At 32.3% G+C, this 21,837-nt stretch overlaps 1 protein-coding gene across 1 annotated transcript; it reads left to right on the top strand.

Annotated features, from left to right (window-relative positions):
• Nucleotides 1-2,140: 2,140 nt before the first annotated feature.
• Nucleotides 2,141-8,640, top strand: LOC132294001 (cyclase-associated protein 1). Its single transcript, XM_059791701.1, has 10 exons — nt 2,141-2,634; nt 3,376-3,544; nt 3,636-3,700; nt 4,547-4,856; nt 4,931-5,075; nt 5,268-5,377; nt 5,507-5,562; nt 5,666-5,722; nt 5,922-6,065; nt 8,200-8,640. Exons 1-10 carry the CDS (start codon nt 2,350-2,352, stop codon nt 8,284-8,286), a joined length of 1,428 nt encoding a protein of 475 aa, XP_059647684.1. The 5' UTR covers nt 2,141-2,349; the 3' UTR covers nt 8,287-8,640.
• The last annotated feature ends 13,197 nt before the right edge of the window (nt 8,641-21,837 follow it).

Below are 21,837 nucleotides of genomic sequence, written 5' to 3' on the forward strand. Positions count from 1 at the left end.
TGTGAAAACTATTTTATGAAAATCAATTATAAAAATGTCCAACAATCTTTTATAATTCTTTGAAAACAATTTTTTTGTTTTTTTAATTTCTATGAACTATTTTTAGAGTTATAAATCAAACATATTTATTGCGTAACAAATTATTTATCAAAAATATTTTTATTTCAAAATAATTATTTTCTTTTTTTTATTATATTCATTGACAATAAATATTTATCCTTGCGGAAACTTGAATCTCACCCTTCACTGTAAAAGAAAAAATAAATGAGAAATCGCAAAATTGAGAAAGGCAAAGAAAAAACATTTCCTAATGGGTTAAGGGGTTACAGTGTAGTACTAGTATTTAATTATTTACAGTATATCTGTGATTTGGTCGGTGCTTTCCTGGAATGGAGTGCATTGTCACTCGAGATAGAGGCGGATGATCTGACGTGTCCAGGCCCAATTAAGATAATATGGCAGAATTTATATTCAGTTTACACATTAATCCAAGCTATTTACGCGCACACACCTACACAGTTTTCTATATTAAGATTTAAGAATAATACTGTATTTAATTTGCTAATTTATATGGAGTAATACATGATAATTTATATGGAGTAATACATGTCTACCGAGTATGATTATTATTCCCTCAATTTCAAAATAGATGTTTGAATAGTTTACAGGACTCATTTTTTTCTTGATAATTTTTTATTTTTTTTGAACAAATTATCAATTTTCGATTTGATACCAAGTATAAAAGTAAGAAGAACAAAAAGTTAAAAGTTTTTTTTTTTAAAAAAACGATGGTATCAAGACTTTTAGCATCTCATAAATTACAACAGATGCATTAAGTTAGAGGTTTGAAAATAATATTTATTTCTTTTCATCACTTCATTTTCTTTTAAGAAGTCCAATTGCAATGTCATATATAATTTTTAGTCTAAAATCAAAATAGAATCGTTTGTGAATTTTTTTTATATTTATTTTCTCATCTTTTTCTTATAAAAGCCATTTATCCATTTGAGTTCAATTTGATTTGCAAATTTATAGAGGAAAATAGAAAAATGAGAGAAGGAAGAGATCCTTCAACTTCAGATACCATATTTTTATTTTGAAAATTGAATCAACTAATTAAAATTTACATCATTAGTCCCTACTTGTGTTGGTAACTCCAAATTAGTGTGTATCGAACTATGTATCATATATGATTGCAAAATAGTTGAGCATAGTTTTAAACAGATTGACAAAATTATACAAATTGTGTTGGGTTTGATAATAGTTCTGTTTATGTTTATTCAAAGTCATGATCATATGTATTAGATTCACAAACAAATTCGTTAATCCTAATTGAATATAAGTTGATCATTTTTAGCAACAACTTGAATATATATATATATATATATATATATATATATATATATATATATCTTTATCAGTCTTTGTTTAAGTTTAAAATAATATTATCAAATTCAACAAATTATGATGAATGTCTTCATAGCCAAACTTGTTTTAGGGAGCCCCTCTTTGAACTTTCGCGCTCATTAATTTTTAATCTATATATATATATATATATATATATATATATATATTTCTTTATCAATCTTTATTTCAAGTTTAAGTTTAAAATAATATTATCAAATTCAACAAATTATGACGAATGTCTTCATAGCCAGACTTGTTTTATGAAGCCCCTCTTTGAACTTTGGCGCTCATTAATTTTTAATCTAACAATCTTGTCATAAAATAAAATAAAATAAAAAAGTAAAAATCAACAAATCTGCTAGCTCTCTAACTTGCAAAGTTTAAAGAAAATTAGGAGGATATAATTTTACATTTGTGCAAATTTTAATTTTAATTTTAAGGTTAAGGATCACTATTAAACAACTTTACTGAATTAAACAACCCGAGTGCTAATGTATAAATTTAAGCTCCAAGAAAACCACTAGCTTCTTTTATTTGTGTGTGTGTATATACATATACCCTCCATGTCTCCAACAGTCTCCCAAATGTCTCGATTGCCATTCGAGTACTTCCACTATACCATGTAATTTATAATTCCGTAAGTTTTACTCTACCCTACCGATTCTTTCTTTCTTTATTGACCCGACAAAATAACATCGCACAGTTGTTTCACAAACGATATTTACCACACGCTTGACACCGTCATATTCCACAAAGAAACCAAAAAGCTTCCAGAACCTTTCGGCGTTTCAAAGACCTCAATAATATATATATATACACACACACACACACACACACGGATATATATTTATATAAGTAACATCAACAATCGGTCACCAGATCTGTTCTGTTTGATAATCTAGCTAGGGAGATATTTGAAAACAGGAAGTTTTGGAGTGTACCATGGAGGAGAAGCTGGTACAGAGGTTGGAGTCGGCGGTGGCGCGGCTGGAGGCGCTGTCAGTCGGCTTCGCTCCTGGACCTGGAGGTTCGCCGGAGAGTGGCGGAGATGCGGCGGCGGCGTTGGATCCGTCAATCGTGGCATTTGAGGATATGATGGCGCAATTCCTCGGTAGGGTTTCGAGTGCTGCGGAGAAGATCGGAGGACAAGTTCTGGACGTGACTAAGGTTCTCCAAGAGGCGTTTTCTGTTCAGAAAAAGCTTCTCATCAAGGTCAAGCAAACTCAGGTTAGTTCTCTTCTAATTTGAAATTCGTTAATTTGGATTTTGGATGAAGTTCTCGCCACGGTTAATATTGTGTCATTGGATTTATATGCATGTTATACATGTGCACATACGCATATTTGTACCTGTTTATCTACTTATTTGAATTTCACCGATGTATCTTTAGATTATACGAACCGTTGTTGAAGTGTAAGATTGTGTGATCCTTTTTGGTTCATAATTGGGCTTATTTCTGCATGAAATTATTGGAAATTAAGTGAATTCGACTCTGATCCGATGTTACACAAGACTATTATTTTATGATATGGATTCACATTTATCTTTTTATGCCAAATGGAAATAATAAATGGATAGTGTAATTACATAGATCTTATTCGCAACATATCTGTCGAGGGTTGGATTATTTCTGTGGAGATATTGATAATTATGCCGATTAGTTACATTATTAATGCAAGTTTCATCTGAATTTCAGTAATCATACCTTTCTTTTAAACAAGAAATCTATCATTACTTCAATTTCAAGTGTTCGGTTTTTTTTTTGTGGTTTAAGTAATTGAAACTGATGCAGCTGGGGTGGGATAATAAATAAGATGGAGACTAGACCTGGAATTCATTTTTTGTGCTCATGAGGGTCCAAGTTTCATTAGTAATAATACTTTGAGTTTCATACACAATTAGGTGGATGCCACAGTTTTGTCTTTGTGCTAGTGCTGAGATGTTGAAGCGTTTATATTTATTGTACAGAAACCTGACATGGCGGGGTTGGCTGAATTTCTCAAGCCATTGAATGAAGTGATTACCAAAGCCATTGCAATGACGGAAGGGAGGCGATCTGATTTCTTCAATCACTTCAAGGCTACTGCTGACAGTCTCACGGCTCTAGCATGGATTGCATATACAGGCAAAGATTGTGGTGAGAGAAATGTTCTATTGTATTCCTGCTGGAACCAGATGATTTCGTTTCATGCCAGTTTGGTTCATTATTCTGCGTTCCCCCTTTCCAGGTATGAGCATGCCCATTGCGCATGTGGAAGAAAGTTGGCAAATGGCTGAATTTTACAACAATAAGGTACTTCAATTAGTTGTGTGATGCTAACAACTTTTATTTGGATCATGCCATGTATGATGAGTAAGATATGTTTGCTTTACGCCAAATCAGAAGAGGAAAGAAGTAATTGCAGTGCAATTAGAATTTAGTTGTCAATCTTGCATTATGTTTTTCTTCACTCCAATTTTTTTCCGTGAAAAATCCATATAAAAAACTAAATGTTTTTGTGGTGATGGATGAGATGGTCCACCATTGAGATGGAATATTGCTAAGATACATCATTGACATAACCACAGCTAAAAGAAGCTGGGATGTCCGGCCTGTTTCCTGGAAATAGCATCCCAAAATAAAATATAGAATCTATTTTCAATCAGTTTGTAGGAGTAAAAGAATTTATATAGGACTATGGTATTTGTTTAATATTGTTAGGTAAATACTCACTCTCACACCCCCACACAAATGCCCACTGTGGGGCTCGAACCGTCACATCCCCTTTTGGGAGAAAAGTTTATACCACCTGGGGTCCTGGGCTAATGGCCCAGTGTAGGAGTATGGTAAAGTTGTGTTGCGAGAACAAAAGTAGTTTATTTTTACCCATCTTTTGTTGGGGAGAAAGAAAAGAGGAGGGAGGGGGATGTAAACATAATGATGCATCAGACCATGGTACAAAAGCAGGTGTTGTCATTATATTCTTCACTTCTCCTACCTTTGGTGCTTGCATCAGACCATGGTAGTGTACCATAATAAATCTTACGTGTCCAAATTACTGACCTAATTCCCTCCTTGCATTGTGATAGTACATCTGATACAGTACCCCATGAGCAAAATCATTTTTGATTGGTCATTGATAATGTTCTGTATTTGCAGATTCTTGTAGGGTACAAAAATAAAGACCCTAATCATGTGGAGTGGGCAAAATCTCTGAAGGAGCTCTATATTCCTGGTTTGAGGGACTATGTGAAGAGTCACTATCCATTGGGCCCTGTATGGAGTTCCACAGGGAAAACCATTGTGCCGGCTCAATCAAAGGCTCCTAAACCAAGTGTTCCAGCTCCTCCAGCTCCTCCACCAACTTCACTCTTCAGCTCTGAATCTCCCCAGCCTTCATCATCACGCCCGAAGGAAGGGATGGCTGCTGTTTTTCAAGAAATTGGTTCAGGGAAGCCAGTGACTGCAGGTGGTTCTCTCTCTCTATCTCTCTCTCTTCTTTTTCATGTACATGTACATTAATTTGATTTTCTTTCCTTCTAGGTTTGAGAAAGGTCACAGACGATATGAAAACAAAGAACCGTGCAGATAGAACTGGCGTTGTCGGTACTAACGAAAAAGGTCGTGTCAGTTCACCCTCTTTCTCTAAAGCAGGACCTCCAAAGTTAGAGCTTCAAGTGGGTCGCAAGTGAGTATGCGTTTATTCTTATTGTCTGCTTTGAGATTTGTGTGAGATGTTGATGCCAGGATTGTAATTGTTTGTTGTCACTATTTTACCATCAGTACATGTTTATGCTTTTTGTATGCTTCATGATTTGTGTAATATAATGATGCCAAGATTCTTAGTTATTTTTTGTCACTATATCGTGCCATTTGTCAGATGGGTCGTTGAGAATCAAATTGGGAGAAAAAATTTAGTGATTGATGACTGTGATGCAAAGCAGTCGGTATATATTTTTGGATGCAAAGATTCGGTTTTACAGATCCAAGGTAATTTTTGTTACCTTACAAGCAATTTTGTTAATTTTTTCTTACATATAAAAGTTTGCTACCAATCAATGGGCAGTATTCCTCTTTAGAAAGTCATGAGGTGCTTATCATTACTCTAACAACGTGCAGGGAAAGTAAACAACATAACAGTTGATAAATGCACCAAGATGGGGGTTGTGTTCACGGTCAGTAAGGATTTTTGCGAAAAAGATAGACAGATTTGTTGAATCTGGAAGCAATATATTGAGAGGGATATAAGCTCATTTTATGATTTAACTTTGAAAACAGGATGTTGTGGCTGCTTGTGAGATTGTAAATTGCAATGGCGTTGAGGTGCAATGCCAGGTATTTAGTGTTCCTATTATGGTTTTCTTGATTTTTGATTATGTTACCAATCCGAAGTTTAAAAATTAGTTACTAATTGCTTCACTCTAAATATTTGCTACTGGGCTTTGGAAAATCAGAATTTTATTGACAGTAGTGTGGTTGCCTAGTTTTTGCAAGATTAGAAAAGTTATATTCACCTTTTCCATGGCCATTCCAGGGTTCAGCTCCAACAATTTCAATAGACAACACAGCAGGTTGCCAACTATATTTAAGCAAAGATTCTTTGGAGGCTTCTATAACAACAGCGAAGTCCAGTGAAATCAATGTATTGGTACCTAATGCTGGGCCTGATTCTGATTGGGTATGTTTCATGTTCCTATTTCTAGTTACAATTGGTTCTCTCCTACTAAAAGTAAACCAAACCCTGTACCCTATACTGAAGGATTTCAAAGAATTTTGGAAGCGTGATTAATTAACAATTTAACTCTCGTGAGATGACACTTGACCACTAATATTTTAAGGCTAATGACACCTTTTAACAGTGTTAAGCACAAAATAAAATCAACCATGAAAATTCCTCTCTTTCAATAAATTCAACCAAAAAATAGAAAATTACTCTACGCCCTTCGCTTATGTCTTATGTTGATAATAAAGTGCTTTGTGGTCTAACTTACCTTTTGTAATTTTGTTTTTTTTTGTTTTTGACTTTGTTTGCAAGCTCTTCGTTATTGTGACATTTGATAGCATTTGATAAGTGCGCATACAAATGACCCCATCTTTACCTTCAATAGGACTCTTGGGAGTGACTATCCCGACTGACTCATGGCTAGTGGTGCTAAAAGGCCTCCTCTTTATCATGCGACAGACAAAGATGCTTATCTTTGCTTTAATTGAGATGTTAATTAGGAAAGAACTACACTCAACGAAGTGATAAGCAATGTGAAACAATTAGGAATTTTGTGGAAGTGAAAGATCACATTAAGTTTTTGTGGTTAAGTCCTACGCTTATATGCTTTTAAGCGTGTTGTTTTTTCCCTTTAGCCCCTGCACCCCCCTTGGGGGGAACCCTTGATGGTGGCGGGGTATATGCACTGTAGTTCACTGCATTAGTATGATAATTGATTAAACCTGAATATGATAACTGCATTAGTATGCATTCGAAATTATTTATATGATATCTGTTATGCTTCATATTTGAGTCATGCAGCAATGAATGCAGAACTTTGAATAAATCAATATATTTGTCCGTTATAAGGTACATATATAAATATGTTTATAAATTGTCATACCCATTTGTGTCTCTGTCAGATGCTACATGGTTACATTTGGTATTCTTAGGTGAAAGCTCTTTGCTAGATATTGCATCCTAACAAGCTGATTTTACATTTCTTTCAGAAAATATCATGTACATAATATCTAGCAAAAGATTCTCAAGTAAATAAGTGTCTATTGTTTGGATGGCGGTCTTGTAATATTTCTCAAGCTTTGATTAATGAGTTGCTATCACTATTGCAGCAACTAGTCTGTTGCTATAATTTTCCTTCCAGAGGGGCAGTTTTTTTAAACCAACAATGCATTTCATAACTCATGGTCTTGTAATCTGATGGACAGAGTGCTTACTTCCAGAGTTTATACCACACTTGTCACGAGAAAGCAATTAAATTTATTAAGGATGCTCGTCATATTTGCTCTTAAAGCACTTTGTTCTAAATCATAACATGTATGATCTGACAAACAAAATTGTTTAGCGGTTAATAGTAGGATTAGATTTTTTCTGCCTCCAGTTGGTTATATAATCTTTTCTGTTTGTGCTGAAACTTTTTTTTTTTTTTTTTGATAAGTCTGTTTGTGCTGAAACTGGATGTCTTCTGTTAGTCGAATTGGGATTTATCTATGTTTCTTATGATTAGGTAACTTAAAAATGTTAGTAACCCTGAGCATTTTTGACATGATTGGCTTTGGTCAAAGGTGGCAGATGTTTGGGAGACATTTTTAAGATATGACATTATGACTTGTGGTATACTTCCATCTGTTAGCTTGATTGTTATTTCATGAAATAGAAAATACTAGTCTGAGTTGGGGCAAAGTTCATGAATAATACATATATAAAAAATGAGGAAAATCTGATTTGATATGTAGTAAAGAAAGATGTATGTAGTGATCATGACCAAATATATACATTTTTTTTTATTAAGTAAAAATATATTCCCTTTGAAATCAAATAAATGCAGCCTTCTACCAAAAAAGAAAGATAACAGAGTACAAAAATTATATGCATGAGGTCCGTGGCCTTTTTATTATGATTTTCTTTTTCATAAATGAATAAAAATTAACTAATGGAATAGTTTATGAATTATTCAGTAGTTTTTTCCTACTTCCAGATAAAATTTAATTAAGCTATTTAAATTATATTATTAACTTTACTAAAACCAGAAATGGAAATGTGATTTTAGGTTCCTTGAGTTTCTCAGGAAGATTGTGTGTTTTTGTTGCAGGGGGAGCATGCTTTGCCTCAGCAGTTTGTTCATGCATACAAGGATGGCCACTTTGTTACAACTCCGGTCTCCCACTCTGGAGGGTAATTGGAGAAATTTTCCACATGCAATTGTTGTTGTGAGTTTATTAACTTTTTTCTTTTTTTTTTTTTTTTTTTGTTTCCATTAATTCCTTGGAGGGTTTAGGGGTGGCTTCTCAATTTTTCTTTCGATTCCCAAAAAGAAAAAAAAAAGGAACAATAGTCTGTTCAAATATGGGCATTTATATTTGGTTTCCTCTTGTTGATTGTTTTGACAAAACTATTTTTATCCGACTTACAGTTTTAAATGAGGAGTTGTGTGGTATTTGCATCTACGTTTGTGCCATTTGTATGAAATACTCTTGTAAAGAGTCACGCATTGTTTTGTCAATGTTGAATGAACTTGTATACTTATTTGTTATGTATTGTTCTATCAACATTTTGTTTTCCAAGTCCCCATCTTGTTCATATCTTTTTTCAATAGAGCATAGAATAGTGTTGGTTAAAACAATGCCACAGAAAGGCAGAAATAGGGACTCTGGATAGTTGTCGAAACAATAGGAACTGTATGTGCATGATAATACAGGCATATGCAGTATGTAAAGTTTTTATTTATTTATTTATTTTTTTAATGAATAATAAATGGGTAACAAAATGGAATGGGATTGTTTTTGTTATAGATGTTAATTCTTTTTTATATTCTTGAGAAATTTCTTTAACGTTTAGTTTTCTTTATAAATATGAGGTGATTAATATATGAGAAACAATGGCCTTTTTTATGGTGATGGTGAGTATCATTAGCTTCGTGTTCCATGAAACTCTGATTTTTAATTATATAATTTGGTGAGATTTGCAAAGAGAGAGAGGGGAAGAGAGAGAGAGATTCCAAAAATGTTTAAATTGGGAAAGAAAATTTTGAGTTTCGGTTTAAACCCTAAGACGTCAGATAATGACCTTTTTAAAAAATTTAAAATTTTGGACATGTGTCTAAATTTTATTTGGTCACGTTGATGACTTAAGCATTGTCCAAAATTAAATTAAAAATATTGTGTATTAATTAGAACCCAAGTGTATAAGTTTTTCTTCAATTTCTTTTTCTTTTTTTTTTTAAAAAAAATCTTTTCTTCCTCCTATTGTTTTTTATTTATTTATTAATAAGCAATAAAATATATTAATTTTCATATATTTTGGCCCTTCCCTCTCTTTCTCTTGTTACTTTTTAAAAATTTATTTTGAAATGTTTAATAAAAAATTTCCTCTTAAGGGTTCAGATAAATTATAAAATCGAATATGAATTCATTAACACATAATCCACCAAATATCTGATCGAATAGAAATACTAGACAAGTGATGATTTTAATGCCTTCTTAGAAGGGACAAGGTGCATTACAATTCTAACATCTTAAGTTTTGTTTAACCCTATTTTTAGAGGATAAATTTAAGAATACAGATCAAACAAGTTCCAAAGCAGTTTTTTGTTTTTATTATAGGGTTAGTTTGGTGTGGTGGAATAAAATAAAAGAAAGTGGAATGGGAATGAATTTTTTTCTATTCTCGTGTTTGGTGCCAATTTTAAAGTTGGAATCATCATCCCCTACATTATTTGGAGAATGACCATTTCATCAAAATCATTCCATCTTCCAACAAAAGAGATGACTATTTCATTCTCATTCTATTCCTACCTCCATTCTCATTTCATTCTAATTCATTCCACTACACCAAACTAGTCCTTAGTCCTTCGAGAGCATAAAATTATTTAAATTTTTGTCGGATTCAGATTGAAATTTGGAATTAGAGCAAATCCGGCCCAATCCGCTCTACATAAGACCCGGGTATTATTTTGCTTACAAACTCGATTTGTATCATTGGCGGCCATGTTTCCCATCCTCCGTGGGTTTCCAAATTATGGCTTTATGATTTGCAAGGATTAAACGTCAGTCTTTCCATTTGGTGATTTAACACTTTCCTAACAAAGTCGATGGAACACAAAACTTACTTACCCAGTATATTTGTAACTCAAATTTTTATTACGGTAAAGACACTATCCCTGTTTTATCGGTGGTGGTGAAGTGACATAATTAAAGGAAAATGCTACAATTTTTTTTTTTTTTTTTTTTATGATGAATGAGTGATCTATCTTTGGTAAATAAGAACCTTAATTTACTTTAAAAAATTTAAAATTGGATTTTGATTTGGTAGATACTCAACAAAGATACAGACAAGTGTACCCAACAAAGATACAGTGAACTAAAAAAAATATATATATATATATATACATATACACACACACACACACACACACACACACATAGAGTACGAAAAATATTAGTTGAGAAAATCATATTATTGATAGAGAAAGAAATCTTCGTTAGGAAAATGTCAATTTGTTTAGTTTGGTCAAATAGGAAACTCGGGTATAAAAGAATGACCGTGTTGGGTTGCGTAGAATTGGAGCATTAGAATTTGAATTTGGGGAGCTGAAGAAAATTTTGATTCAATTTTGTTAATTACTTTTCTTCAATTCTATAAATTTTAATTCCAAAACTCTAATTTCATGTAAACAAACATAACCAAAGTGTAATATGTATTAAAATAAAGGACATTTATGTCTTTTTAGTTATCGCCACGTAAACTTCAAGATATTCAAGATGTGTAGCATCGCTCATTAATTAAAACGCGATTGTAATTTCTTTTTTATTGTTTAAAAACACTTTTATTTTGAAAAATTAGTTTAGATGTGTTTGATAACCATTAAAAGTTAGTAGGTGCCAAGGCTCAAAGTTGGGTTCCCTGGGACAATAGGGAGCAACCAAACCACTTGGGCTATGATGCCGTTCGCATTATGTTATTCTTGCCCTGAAAAAAAAATAAAAAAATAAAAAAATAAATAAAAATCATTTAAAATGTTTTTAATGGTTACCAAATTTAGCTTGAATTCTTGAAAGAAACTAGAATTTAAGACACTTGTTTGATTGTGCTTTTTATTATTAATTTTGGTAATGGAATTATTTTAGTATGGTTTATGTGATATTTTAAGAATACAAAATTTAACATTGACCTTGTTACAAAGTATACTTGTCCTGAATCAAATTTGCATAAAAAGTGAAAGAAGTATAAATAAGTGGGTATGCAGCATTACTTAATAACTTAAGCTTTTGAATAAATTGGCAAATGCCCACCCGTTACGGTTGATATTAAAGTCAAATTCAATCAAGTATCTAAGTGAGCAACTTGGGTAAGATAGCCCGCCAGCAATAAGAGCGTCATTAATTTGGGTAAAAATGAATGTCACAAGTGCGAGTGTCCCACATAAAAAAATATATATGTGAATAAAAAATTAAAAAAAATTTAATGAACAGATATACCGCACTACCTAATATAGACCTCCTCCGCGTAGACTTTGATAATAATAATCCATGCAATTAAGTAATACTTTCCCAACCAATTTACCTTATCCCAATAATTCATCAAGTAGAACCAAACGTTTACGTCTCTCTTCGAAAGCACGACGACTTTGACCTCCCCAGTTTCCACAAGCGGCGGGTGGTAGTTGAGGTCATCCACAAGAAGGCTCCATGCATATTACGAAAAGGAAAAAAGTGAGTTGTGTCTCATATTTCTAAGGCTGCAATAATGTGCACCTGCTAATTGGTTTTTCGTGTGGTACACACACAATTTTTGTGAAACTTGTGTGGTGGACATGCAATGTACTTACTTGTCCCTTTGATTTAAATTGCTAATCATCAATCTATGATGACCATTGAAAACGATTTCTCCTTCTTCCTCTGTTAATTCATAGTTTAAATTATTTTGTTCATTCAATTCCATGAAATATTATGTTTGAAATTAAGTACTCATTGGGTGCTTTGAATTTAAAATTGATTCCAATTCCAAATTCAAATGTTTCATTTGAAAAGACAAGAGAGAAAAGAAGAAAACAATGTTTCATTTTGATATGAATTTGGAAGGATTTTGAGAGAAATGAGAGGAAAGAGTAGTAATTTTTGCATTTGGAATGTCGTTAAAGAGATAAAAGAAAAAATTCGGACAGATTCGGAGGAGTAACTTATCCATCCAAATCCCCCACTTGCTATAATTCTAAAAATGAGAAAATTTAGAAATAAAGAATAGCAAGTAAATGATATTTTGGAATACTAATTTAAGTTACTCAAATATGAATAAAATTAGGAATTATTACATATAAATGGTGCTAATAACTTAAATTTATCATTAATGGAGTCAAAGTCTCATAGTTTCAAAAAAATAAAATTAACTAAAATGCTGACGTGGATATGAAAAAATACTATTTACCCCATTGAGATACTTTTATACACATAGGTACCACTTTCTTGCATAGAGGTACCACTTTTGTTTTGGGTACAGAGGTACTACTTTTTTGTGCATCACAAAAAGTGGTGCCTAATGACAAAAAGTAATATGTACATACATAAAAAGTACAAAAAAAGTAGTACCTAATGACAAAAAAGTGATACCCATAACCAATGGACAATGACCTAGTGATATCAGTCACTTACTTTCCAAAAGGAGGTCAGGGGTTCAAACCTTAGTGGAAGTACGTGTGTAAGAAAAGAAAAGAAAAAGAAAAGTGATACCTATATGTCTAAAATTGATACTTCGTACTTCAATGAGGAAACAATGTTTTTTCATATACACGTTATTATTTTGGTCAACTTCATTTTTTAAAAACTATAATACTTTAACTCTATCAAATGATAAATACAAGTCATTAACATCATTTATATACTATAATACTTTAAATCCATCAAATGATAAATACAAATCATTAACAATATTTATAAGTTGCTACATCATGGATGAATAGAATGAATGGGATCCTTTTAGTATAAATGTTGATGATGATGATTCTAAAAAAAAAATGGTATTTTGGTGGTCAAATGCCAAAAAGGGGAGTTAAACTCAAGTTTTCCAAATTACTGAAGTTTTGTAAAATGCTGACATAGACATGAAAATTTACTATAAATTTTCTTTTAATTCCTAAACTGCCCTGTTGCGAAATAACCCAAATACCCATTCAATTGATTGCCCCCTCTCTTTTTATCTCTCTTTATCACTTTAGGATTTCTTATTGAGTTATCGTCGATGCCTCTCTGCCTCACCGTTGACATAGCCGAAGAAGAGAAAAATCTATTACCAATTAATACTAACTCTGGCCATTACTAGATAACACCGGCAAGTCACTCATTTTCTGATCTTTTCTTAGTTTCACTTCTTGGCCATTACAGTATTGTAATGGCCGGTGATTTGTCTTGGATTCTTTATGCTTGTTTCAAATTTCTTGGTTTCTTTCACCTTTGATTTACTGATTGATTACTTGTTTGAAACTGCCTTATTAATTTTCTTTCTTTCTTTGTATCAAAGCTAGCAAAGAATAACTAAACAAACTAAAAATTCAAACCATAATCTGGAATCATTTTGTGAATAACTAAAATTTAAAATTACTATCCCCAAGACCCATCCGTCTCCTATAAGTTATATTCAAAACATATATGAATAATTCTTAAAAACTATTTATATTCAAAGAGATACCGGCACTAATGAATTTGACGCGAGAGAGAGAGAATGTAAAAAATTGACTTTTTGTGACATGGCATATTAATCCGGACTAGGTCGGAAAATTTGACTTTTTGTGTAAGTATCATATTACATGGCTCAAACACAACATATAATTTATTTGTTCATTCTTTCTCATCAACAAGGCTTGTCATTCAAGTATTTATATTATTGCGAGTGATGATTTCCTATGTAATTTTCATTTGCATTTAGAAGTTTGAAATCGACCATTAGAACTGAAATTGAAGAAAAACTGTTATATTCCCAAACATAGGGAAACTTGTCCTTGGAAAAAATTTATGATTTTTTCATCATATAAAACATTTTTGTGCACTTGTCAAGTAAATTAAACTATTTCTCAGCCTAATTATTTATTAAAAAGAAAAGAAAAGAAAAAAACTAATAGTTTGCAAATATGTGGACTCAAACTAATAATACTCATGAGATTTCAAAACTCCTCACAAACCTAAACTGAAACCACAAACAAACAGGTATTGAACATGAGAAGTCTCAAATTTGGCTATGCAATGAGGAATTTAATTCGTTTACTGTAATTAGGTTGGTGTGGTAATGCGGACACAAACGTTCCATCATACAATACGACAAAATTGGAAAGAATTAGTCGTTAGTCCTAGTCTTAAAAATACTTATAGGAATATATATATAGGGAACTGCATTAAATCCAACTTTTCTACATGGGTCTGCAGAGGCAGAGCTAGCCATGGCCCCTCCAAACTTTCTTGGAAATTTCATTATACCCTCTGAGTATTAATTACTTTGTAAGTATCGTTGCTAAAATTCATTAAAATTTCAATTGGTCCCTTAATTTTTTTCAGAACACTAGACCCAAAATAGAGAATTTGAAAATAATTTTAGTCTATTTCTCTTTCTAATTTAGTAAATTTACAATTTTGACTTTTTTACCTATATTTTTAAAATCTCAAATTTAAGAATTTTTACAATTGATGTATAAACTTTTATAACTTTAATTATATAGTTCAAACTCGCCCCCCCAACCTTAAATTTCTGACTCCGCCCGTGTGTCTCGTACTAAACCACCTTTTTTATTTTTTTGTCAAAAAAATCTCATCAACTATTCGAGGGAGTGATTTAAATAACGAAAATTAGCTGAAAGGAAATTGTTTGGACATTAAATTTTCTCATATATTTTTGAGACAAAAATGTCCCAATGCCTATTTTAATATACAGATATATATCTACTCCATTATTACTCTTAACCGCATATCATCTATCATTGCACCAACACCTACTATTTTTCTTTCTCAACTTCTTTTATTTAACCATATATATATTATACCATTATATTATGATACATATTATAATGATATATATAATATATGTACCATTAAAATTTATTTATACTATATTTGCATTTCAATCCGGCCTAAATCTGGATTTTGCCTTAAAATTTATATGCCTTTTTTTTTTTTTTTTTTTTTTTTTTTTTTTTTGAGAATTATATTGTGCATTCATTTCTTTAGTTTTTATTGATTTTTCCATTTATACATATTTGTTAAAGGGATTCATTTTCTACCACGAGAAATAATGCCTAATTTTTTTTCCTTTTTTTAATTATTATTTATGTCTACATGTTTTTTCTTTCTTTCTTATATTTCAAAATAGATTTTTTTTTTTTTTTTCAATAAAAATTTTTTCCCTTCCATTCGATGTGACTAATGTGAACTTAACGATTATTGTAACGACCCACTCCACCACATGGTATGATATTGTCCGCTTTGGGCCTGACGAAGATGTCGGGCCTCCGGAAGTGTGCTGATGGGGACGTCGGGCCTCCAAGGGGGGTGGATTGTGATGACCCTGTAGGCGGGTGTGCCGTGGGCGGGTGCGAGACACTAACAGGCTACCACACTGGCGAGCTACGGATGCACAGTCCCACATCGTCTGGGAGAGGGAAAGGTGAAGTGCTTATATATAGATGTGTCACTTCAATTGGTATGAGGCCTTTTGGGGTAAAACTCAAAAGCAAAACCGTACGGGCTCAGGCCCAAAGCGAACAATATCATACCATGTGATGGAGTAGGTCGTTACAGTTGAAAATATTTTGAGAGTTGATTCTAGAATTCTATATTTGCACTTGTGCACACTAGCATTCAATTTGTGGGGTACATGCTTGGTTGATTATTGTCTTGGTTTATCCCAATTGAGTTAATTTGCTTTGAAAGCTTTCATTCTTGATAAAATGACCTTGCAAAGAAAAGAAATAAAAGCACTCACCAAAGGTGAGGGAAAAAAAAATTAAAAAAAAAAAACAAAAAGTATTCACCAAAGGTGAAAGAAAAAAAAATGAAATCAATTAAATAAAAAAATAATGTTTGATTGAATAACAAGGTTCATTCAATGTCTTCATGGTTGGTACTATATCTGTATGCTAGTTTGAGGGGTAAGGCTATGCTATGATTTTGATATGTTAGGATAGTAACACATTTTGATGCTGGTTCACTAAAAAAGGATGATATAATTGATTCAAATTGCATAATTAACTTGCTTGATTTGTGGAGGACCATTTTTGCTTACATGATGTTGAAATGTTGAGAATAGCTTAGAAATGGCAGGAATTTGCATACTTGAAGTAGTCTACTTTCAACACTTGTTTGATATGTGTCGTTGCTTCTCAAATAAGAAAGAGTTGTTGATGTTTGTGGGTATCATTTCTGGAAACCCTCACGAGACTTTACTTGTCCACTAGGGGTAAACTAGAAGTTTAAAAGGCTTGTTGCATATGCTAAATGTAACCGTGATTTCTACAAAAGTGGTGTTATCTTTATTTGCTTTATTAGTTTATAGTTGTATATATGTTTGTTTTATTTTCATATTGTAGTGCATTGCTAAGGACTAGCAATATCTAAGTTTAGGGGCGTGATAAGTGCTTAAATGTTGCACATTTCAGCACCTAAGTTAGGGTATTTAGTCTTTGCATTTATCTTATTTTTATGTTTTAGTCCTAATTTATGTTTATGTGTATTTCAGAGCAATAAAGTTCAAACAGGTTTAAATCGGTCAATTACAGTATTTTTGCAGTCAAGCCAAAGCATCGGGGCAATAGCCAAAAGCTGCGTCCGGACGCCATGCTATTGGCAGCAGACCAGTTACGGGATTGTCTTATTTTAATGGCTACAGGATTCACTTATTTAGGCTTATTTTGTAACCTATTTGGCTCTAATAGGTTTATTACTTAAAGCCCAGTTGTAATACTCTTAATTTTAAAAGGATATTTTTGGTATTTAATTTATGATTTTTATTACATTTTTTTTATTTAATTGATTACTTGAATTAATTGACTTATTTGATTTAATTAATTATTTGAATTATTTACATTAATTGTGATTATGTGAGTTAATTGTTTTAATTATTTATTTGGTTTTTTTATCCATTAAATTGTATTATTTGATTTAATTACCTGATAGAATTGTTATTAATTAATTGTTTTCATTTTTGAATTTACTTACTTATCGTAAGTTAGGTTTATAAGTTAGGTTTAAATTTACCTGGGTAGCCAACGTTGATTATAACCTAGGTTTATCTATGGGACGAGTTATATCTTTATGGACTTAGGGTTTCTATAGTGTCTATATATATGTTGTTATACGTTGGTTTAGGATTACAAATAAAACCCTATTCACCATATTCACGTATACAGTGAGATAGGGGAAAACAGATAGAAAGATTGAAGGGAAACACAGAGTGAACTTGGGTGATTAGCAAAGCAGCTCAAGGAGGAAGGAGCATGGTAGTGTGGAACTACAGTGTAGGACACAAACATATCACACAGAGACGGTGAATTAGAATTTCAAATCTAAAATTCAAAGGTAAGTCTTTGTTCTTCTCTTTCCCATGAATCTGTGTTCTGTGCATACTTAGTTAAGACTCCAGGGATTAAAACAAGGATAAAACAGACTTAAATAAACTTTATAACAAGTTTTATATGCATGTATGAATTTCATTTACTCTCTTGAATTAACTGCTTTGCAAGAATTGTTGATATTCTGCTATTTGTTTTTGCTGCGGATTGTTTTTGAATCTTGTGTTAGATTCTTGTTGTGAAGGTATATTTATTAGTCTGAGACATTAAATGAACCCTAGAATAAGTGTTTAACACAGTATTTAATTTCACCAAGTAAATCTGTTGTGGGTTGCTTAAAATTTCAGACTAAGGTTCTATAAACGTGGCTTTAAAACTTGTGTTCCTACACATGTTAGGATTGGATCTCAGTGGTTTAAACTTATTTAGGATTAAGATTGAATCTAGAATAAGAATTAGAACACACCACAGAGGCTCTGTAATCACCGGAGTCGAAGAAGATGAAGCTGGAACTGGCAACAGGCTGCTAAAGGGGATAGAGCAGGCTCTAAAACACAAATGAGCCGGCTCAAAGGCAAAGGAGCCGGCTCTATTAGAGTTTGGAGCTGGCTCAATGCTGAAGGAGCCGGCTCTAACCCAAAAATGGAGCAGGCTCAATGTTTTAATTGAGCCTGTTTTTTCTTGAAACACACTAAAATGAGTTTTAAGGGCTGTTTGGGCTGCACAGTGTTTTCTAAGGCTGTTTAAAAGCTACTGTGAGATGTAATTAAATGTTAGGGACTTAAATAAATATTGAAAACATTTAATACAATAATGGTTTAAGGAAATGAGCAATGAACAACTCAAATAATGGCTATACGTTGCACTGTTTTTGCTAGGTTTACATGATTGGAAATTGGCAAAGTTTTTATATATAATTCAATTATATATAATCCTATATTTTTATAGTGTTATAAGTATGGTGAATTAATTATATTTAACTATACTTAGTTTGGTTTAATTGATATTTAATTTGTTTAATTTGTATCAATTTATCGGTTGTTTTGGAGGACTTAAACGCTATGATTTATTTTAGCAGTTTAAATGATTGGAGCATGATATTTAGGTTTTGTAATGAATACCTAATATTGATATATGTATGAATTTATACAAATGCATACTCTGGAGTATGGTTGTTGATTATATAATGTTGTTTTAATAACTATGCTATATGGAGGATTTGTATGTACCGGTATGGGACAGTGACATACTAGGTATGGATTAGTCAAACACTAAATCCTACCTAATTTGGATTAAGGTATGAATTAACCCTATGAGTTAAGTCCATCACCTACGTGTGTCATGTCAACAAAATAGTTGAATGACTTAATATGGTTTCAGGACGGATGGATATACATATACCAGATCACCACACAAATGGATGGTATTATGTACTAGGAGGAGTATGGACTTTATATATTTATTATATGTGCCATGGTATGAGCTTGAGTCTCAGGACCATGGTTAGGGTGCGTATATCGCCTAGGATGGATAGCTGGACAGAGGTGTTGTTCCTTGATAGGTGTAGATACACATGACCACAGTATGTGCGATTTGCATGGTATCTCTATTCAGGCTGAGACAAACCTTTTTGGACCAGTGAACGTCCTATAGTGTGTACTATATACATATATGGACTACTCTAGATATTGTTGAGTCTTCCTAAGATGTATCTGCGTATCGGATTATTGTTTGGATTGTAGTAGATCAGGACTTGCATGTGGGCCTGACCCGCTCCTTTATTTTTTAGATGTTCGTCAGTTCCAGGGTTAGAGCTTGGACGTGTAGAGTAGATACAGATATTCATTCCTCCGATTATGTAGAAATCTTCTCTATGATAGTTGTGGATTTTATTTCTATTATTTCAGTTTTGGTTTGAGAATTTTAATAAGGGGTCCAATGGATGGATTTCCGAATTGTAAATGTATGGAGTTTTGGATTATCGGATTTGATTAATTATGATTCAAGGATTTCCTTTTAGTTTCTTTCAGCTCTTAGATTTTAATTCTTATTCAATTTGTATTCTGTGTTCATTTTAAATTATTAATTGTTTGATATCCCTCGGGTTTGGGCCTGAGCTTGATCAACCCGTGTCTCGGATCTGAGAGGTATCACACCAGTGAACCATTATTTTTTAGGGTTAGTTTTAATTTCTTTATTTTAATAAGGAGTTATTATTATTTTTATTATTAAGTTTTGATTTTCTGTAATCGAGATATCGACATTCTCTTTGGAAAACACGAAAAAGAGGAAAGTTACGGTTTTTGAGAAAAGTTCAGAAAAGAAGAAGAGGAGCCAGATGAATTAAAGGATGGGACTTGTTGACATCTTGCATCCATCAACCATGATCGGCTAATTCTTCAACTTAGGGTTGGATAAACCCTAGGCATGTAACCTAACTTTTCTCTCTTTTACTATTTTGGGGATTTAATTTATGTAATTTTTGTTATAGTTATTGCGGTGATATATATATAATAATTCTTTTAATTGATTATCTTTGTCAATCTCATATTGTCTTATATGTTTTTAAATGATAATTGATCTTTACACTTGATTTCTTTGTGAATTGAATCATGTGATGGTTATGCATTGTATTAATTTGATGTAATTGTGTTTTAATTTGATGGAAAGTACTTATATTAGATGGGTTGTACTACACAATTAGGTTAATGTCTAATTTAAATAGTTTAATTTTAGGTTTGGTTATTTTAATTTAAGGTAAATCAGTTAATTGAAATTTAATTATTAGGTAAGTAGACAATCCATACAATTATTTGAAATCCATACTTTTTATTACAATTACATATCCTCTAGATTAATGTGTGTTAAATTTGTAACTTGAATTGATGAATCATGTTTTGAATTAGTGAATTGCACTACATTTAGTTTAATTGTCATAAGGTAGTTGATTCATGCTTGAAATTGATGGTTTACACTTTTCATTGCAATTGTTAGCCGCATATAGATTACATAATATTATTTCCCCAATTAGTTGAAAGTTAGTGAGTTAGGGAATGTGTTTAGTGGTAAATCCTACACCCTAAGTCTCTTTCTAATATTTTAAACTCTATTTTTTTATTACAATCATTTAGTTTAAAGTTAGTTTTCATCACAAACAAAACCCTTTTTAGCAATCACATAAGCACTAAAGCAAAATTCAATTCCGAAAACCAATAATTGTTTAGATCTCTTGGGACGATCCCTACTCGCTTCATACTCTATAGTATAAGTATTTAGTGGTTTTATAAATTATAAAATATGATACCCACTTGACATTATTTCTAAACCTAAAGTGATATGCATTATTTTGTGCACACACTCGGTCGCATCAGAAAATAGGAGAGCTAAAGAAAAAATTCAAGCAGAGAATTTATTGGGGGGAAAAAAAAAAATTTAAGCAGAGAAGATGAAAATACCAAAAACAATACCACATCATGCCAAACAACCCCTAGGTCTTCTTTAATCTTCTAGTTCTAATTTGTTTGTAGGCTTATTTTCTGGACTGGGATGGACTATGGCTAATAGGAAATAATAGTACTAATTATTATTATTATTTTTTTGAACCTGAGCTATAGCCCAGGTTAGCCCATATGGAGCTTCGCCCCTGGTTGTGAAGATAAAGCTCTTAGTCGTTTTCATGAGTTTTAGCGATTCCCATTGTATGGGTGGTTGAATATAAAGGGTAATAAAAGGTATATATTCGTATGTATGTGTATATAGAGACAAAATAAGAGAGAAATAATAAGGGCATTTTTGTCTTTTTGATTCAGTTAGAAATTTTTGTAAATATCAATATATAATTTATGGGTAGTATTGTAAAAACACACATTTCCTTTGGACAGGTGTGTAGTTAAAATTATGAAACGTAAAAGAGTGTGAGTGGAATATTGGCAAAGGTCAACGGGGCGTAGGTGAAATTATTAACCTTATATTGTATCACCACCGGAAATGAAAAGAGTAATTATCCAAAAAAATTTATTGTGAAGATGGTCCCGAGGGGGTTCGATCTGCGAATCTCCAAGTTGAGTTGTGACTTGTGAGGCCAGAATTTTAGCATCAGACCATCCATTTGAATTAAATGCAACAATACTTCAAGAAGGCACTAGGAGTGCCAGACTCTATTTTTCATATGCTCCTCTTACTTGT

Source organism: Cornus florida, unplaced genomic scaffold (assembly GCF_030987335.1).
Source record: "Cornus florida cultivar Cherokee Brave unplaced genomic scaffold, ASM3098733v1 CherokeeBrave_3.0.0_Hap2_Chr02, whole genome shotgun sequence".
NCBI lineage: Eukaryota > Viridiplantae > Streptophyta > Magnoliopsida > Cornales > Cornaceae > Cornus > Cornus florida.

What these genes read in the sequence shown, in the direction of transcription:
- LOC132294001 (XM_059791701.1), top strand. Translation starts at nt 2,350, where the DNA reads ATGGAGGAGAAGCTGGTACAGAGGTTGGAGTCGGCGGTGGCGCGGCTG. An exon ending in TCAAGGTCAAGCAAACTCAG is followed by an intron (nt 2,635 to 3,375) that starts GTTAGTTCTCTT and finishes TTTATTGTACAG; the next exon opens with AAACCTGACATGGCGGGGTT. An exon ending in CTGGGCCTGATTCTGATTGG is followed by an intron (nt 6,066 to 8,199) that starts GTATGTTTCATG and finishes TTTTTGTTGCAG; the next exon opens with GGGGAGCATGCTTTGCCTCA.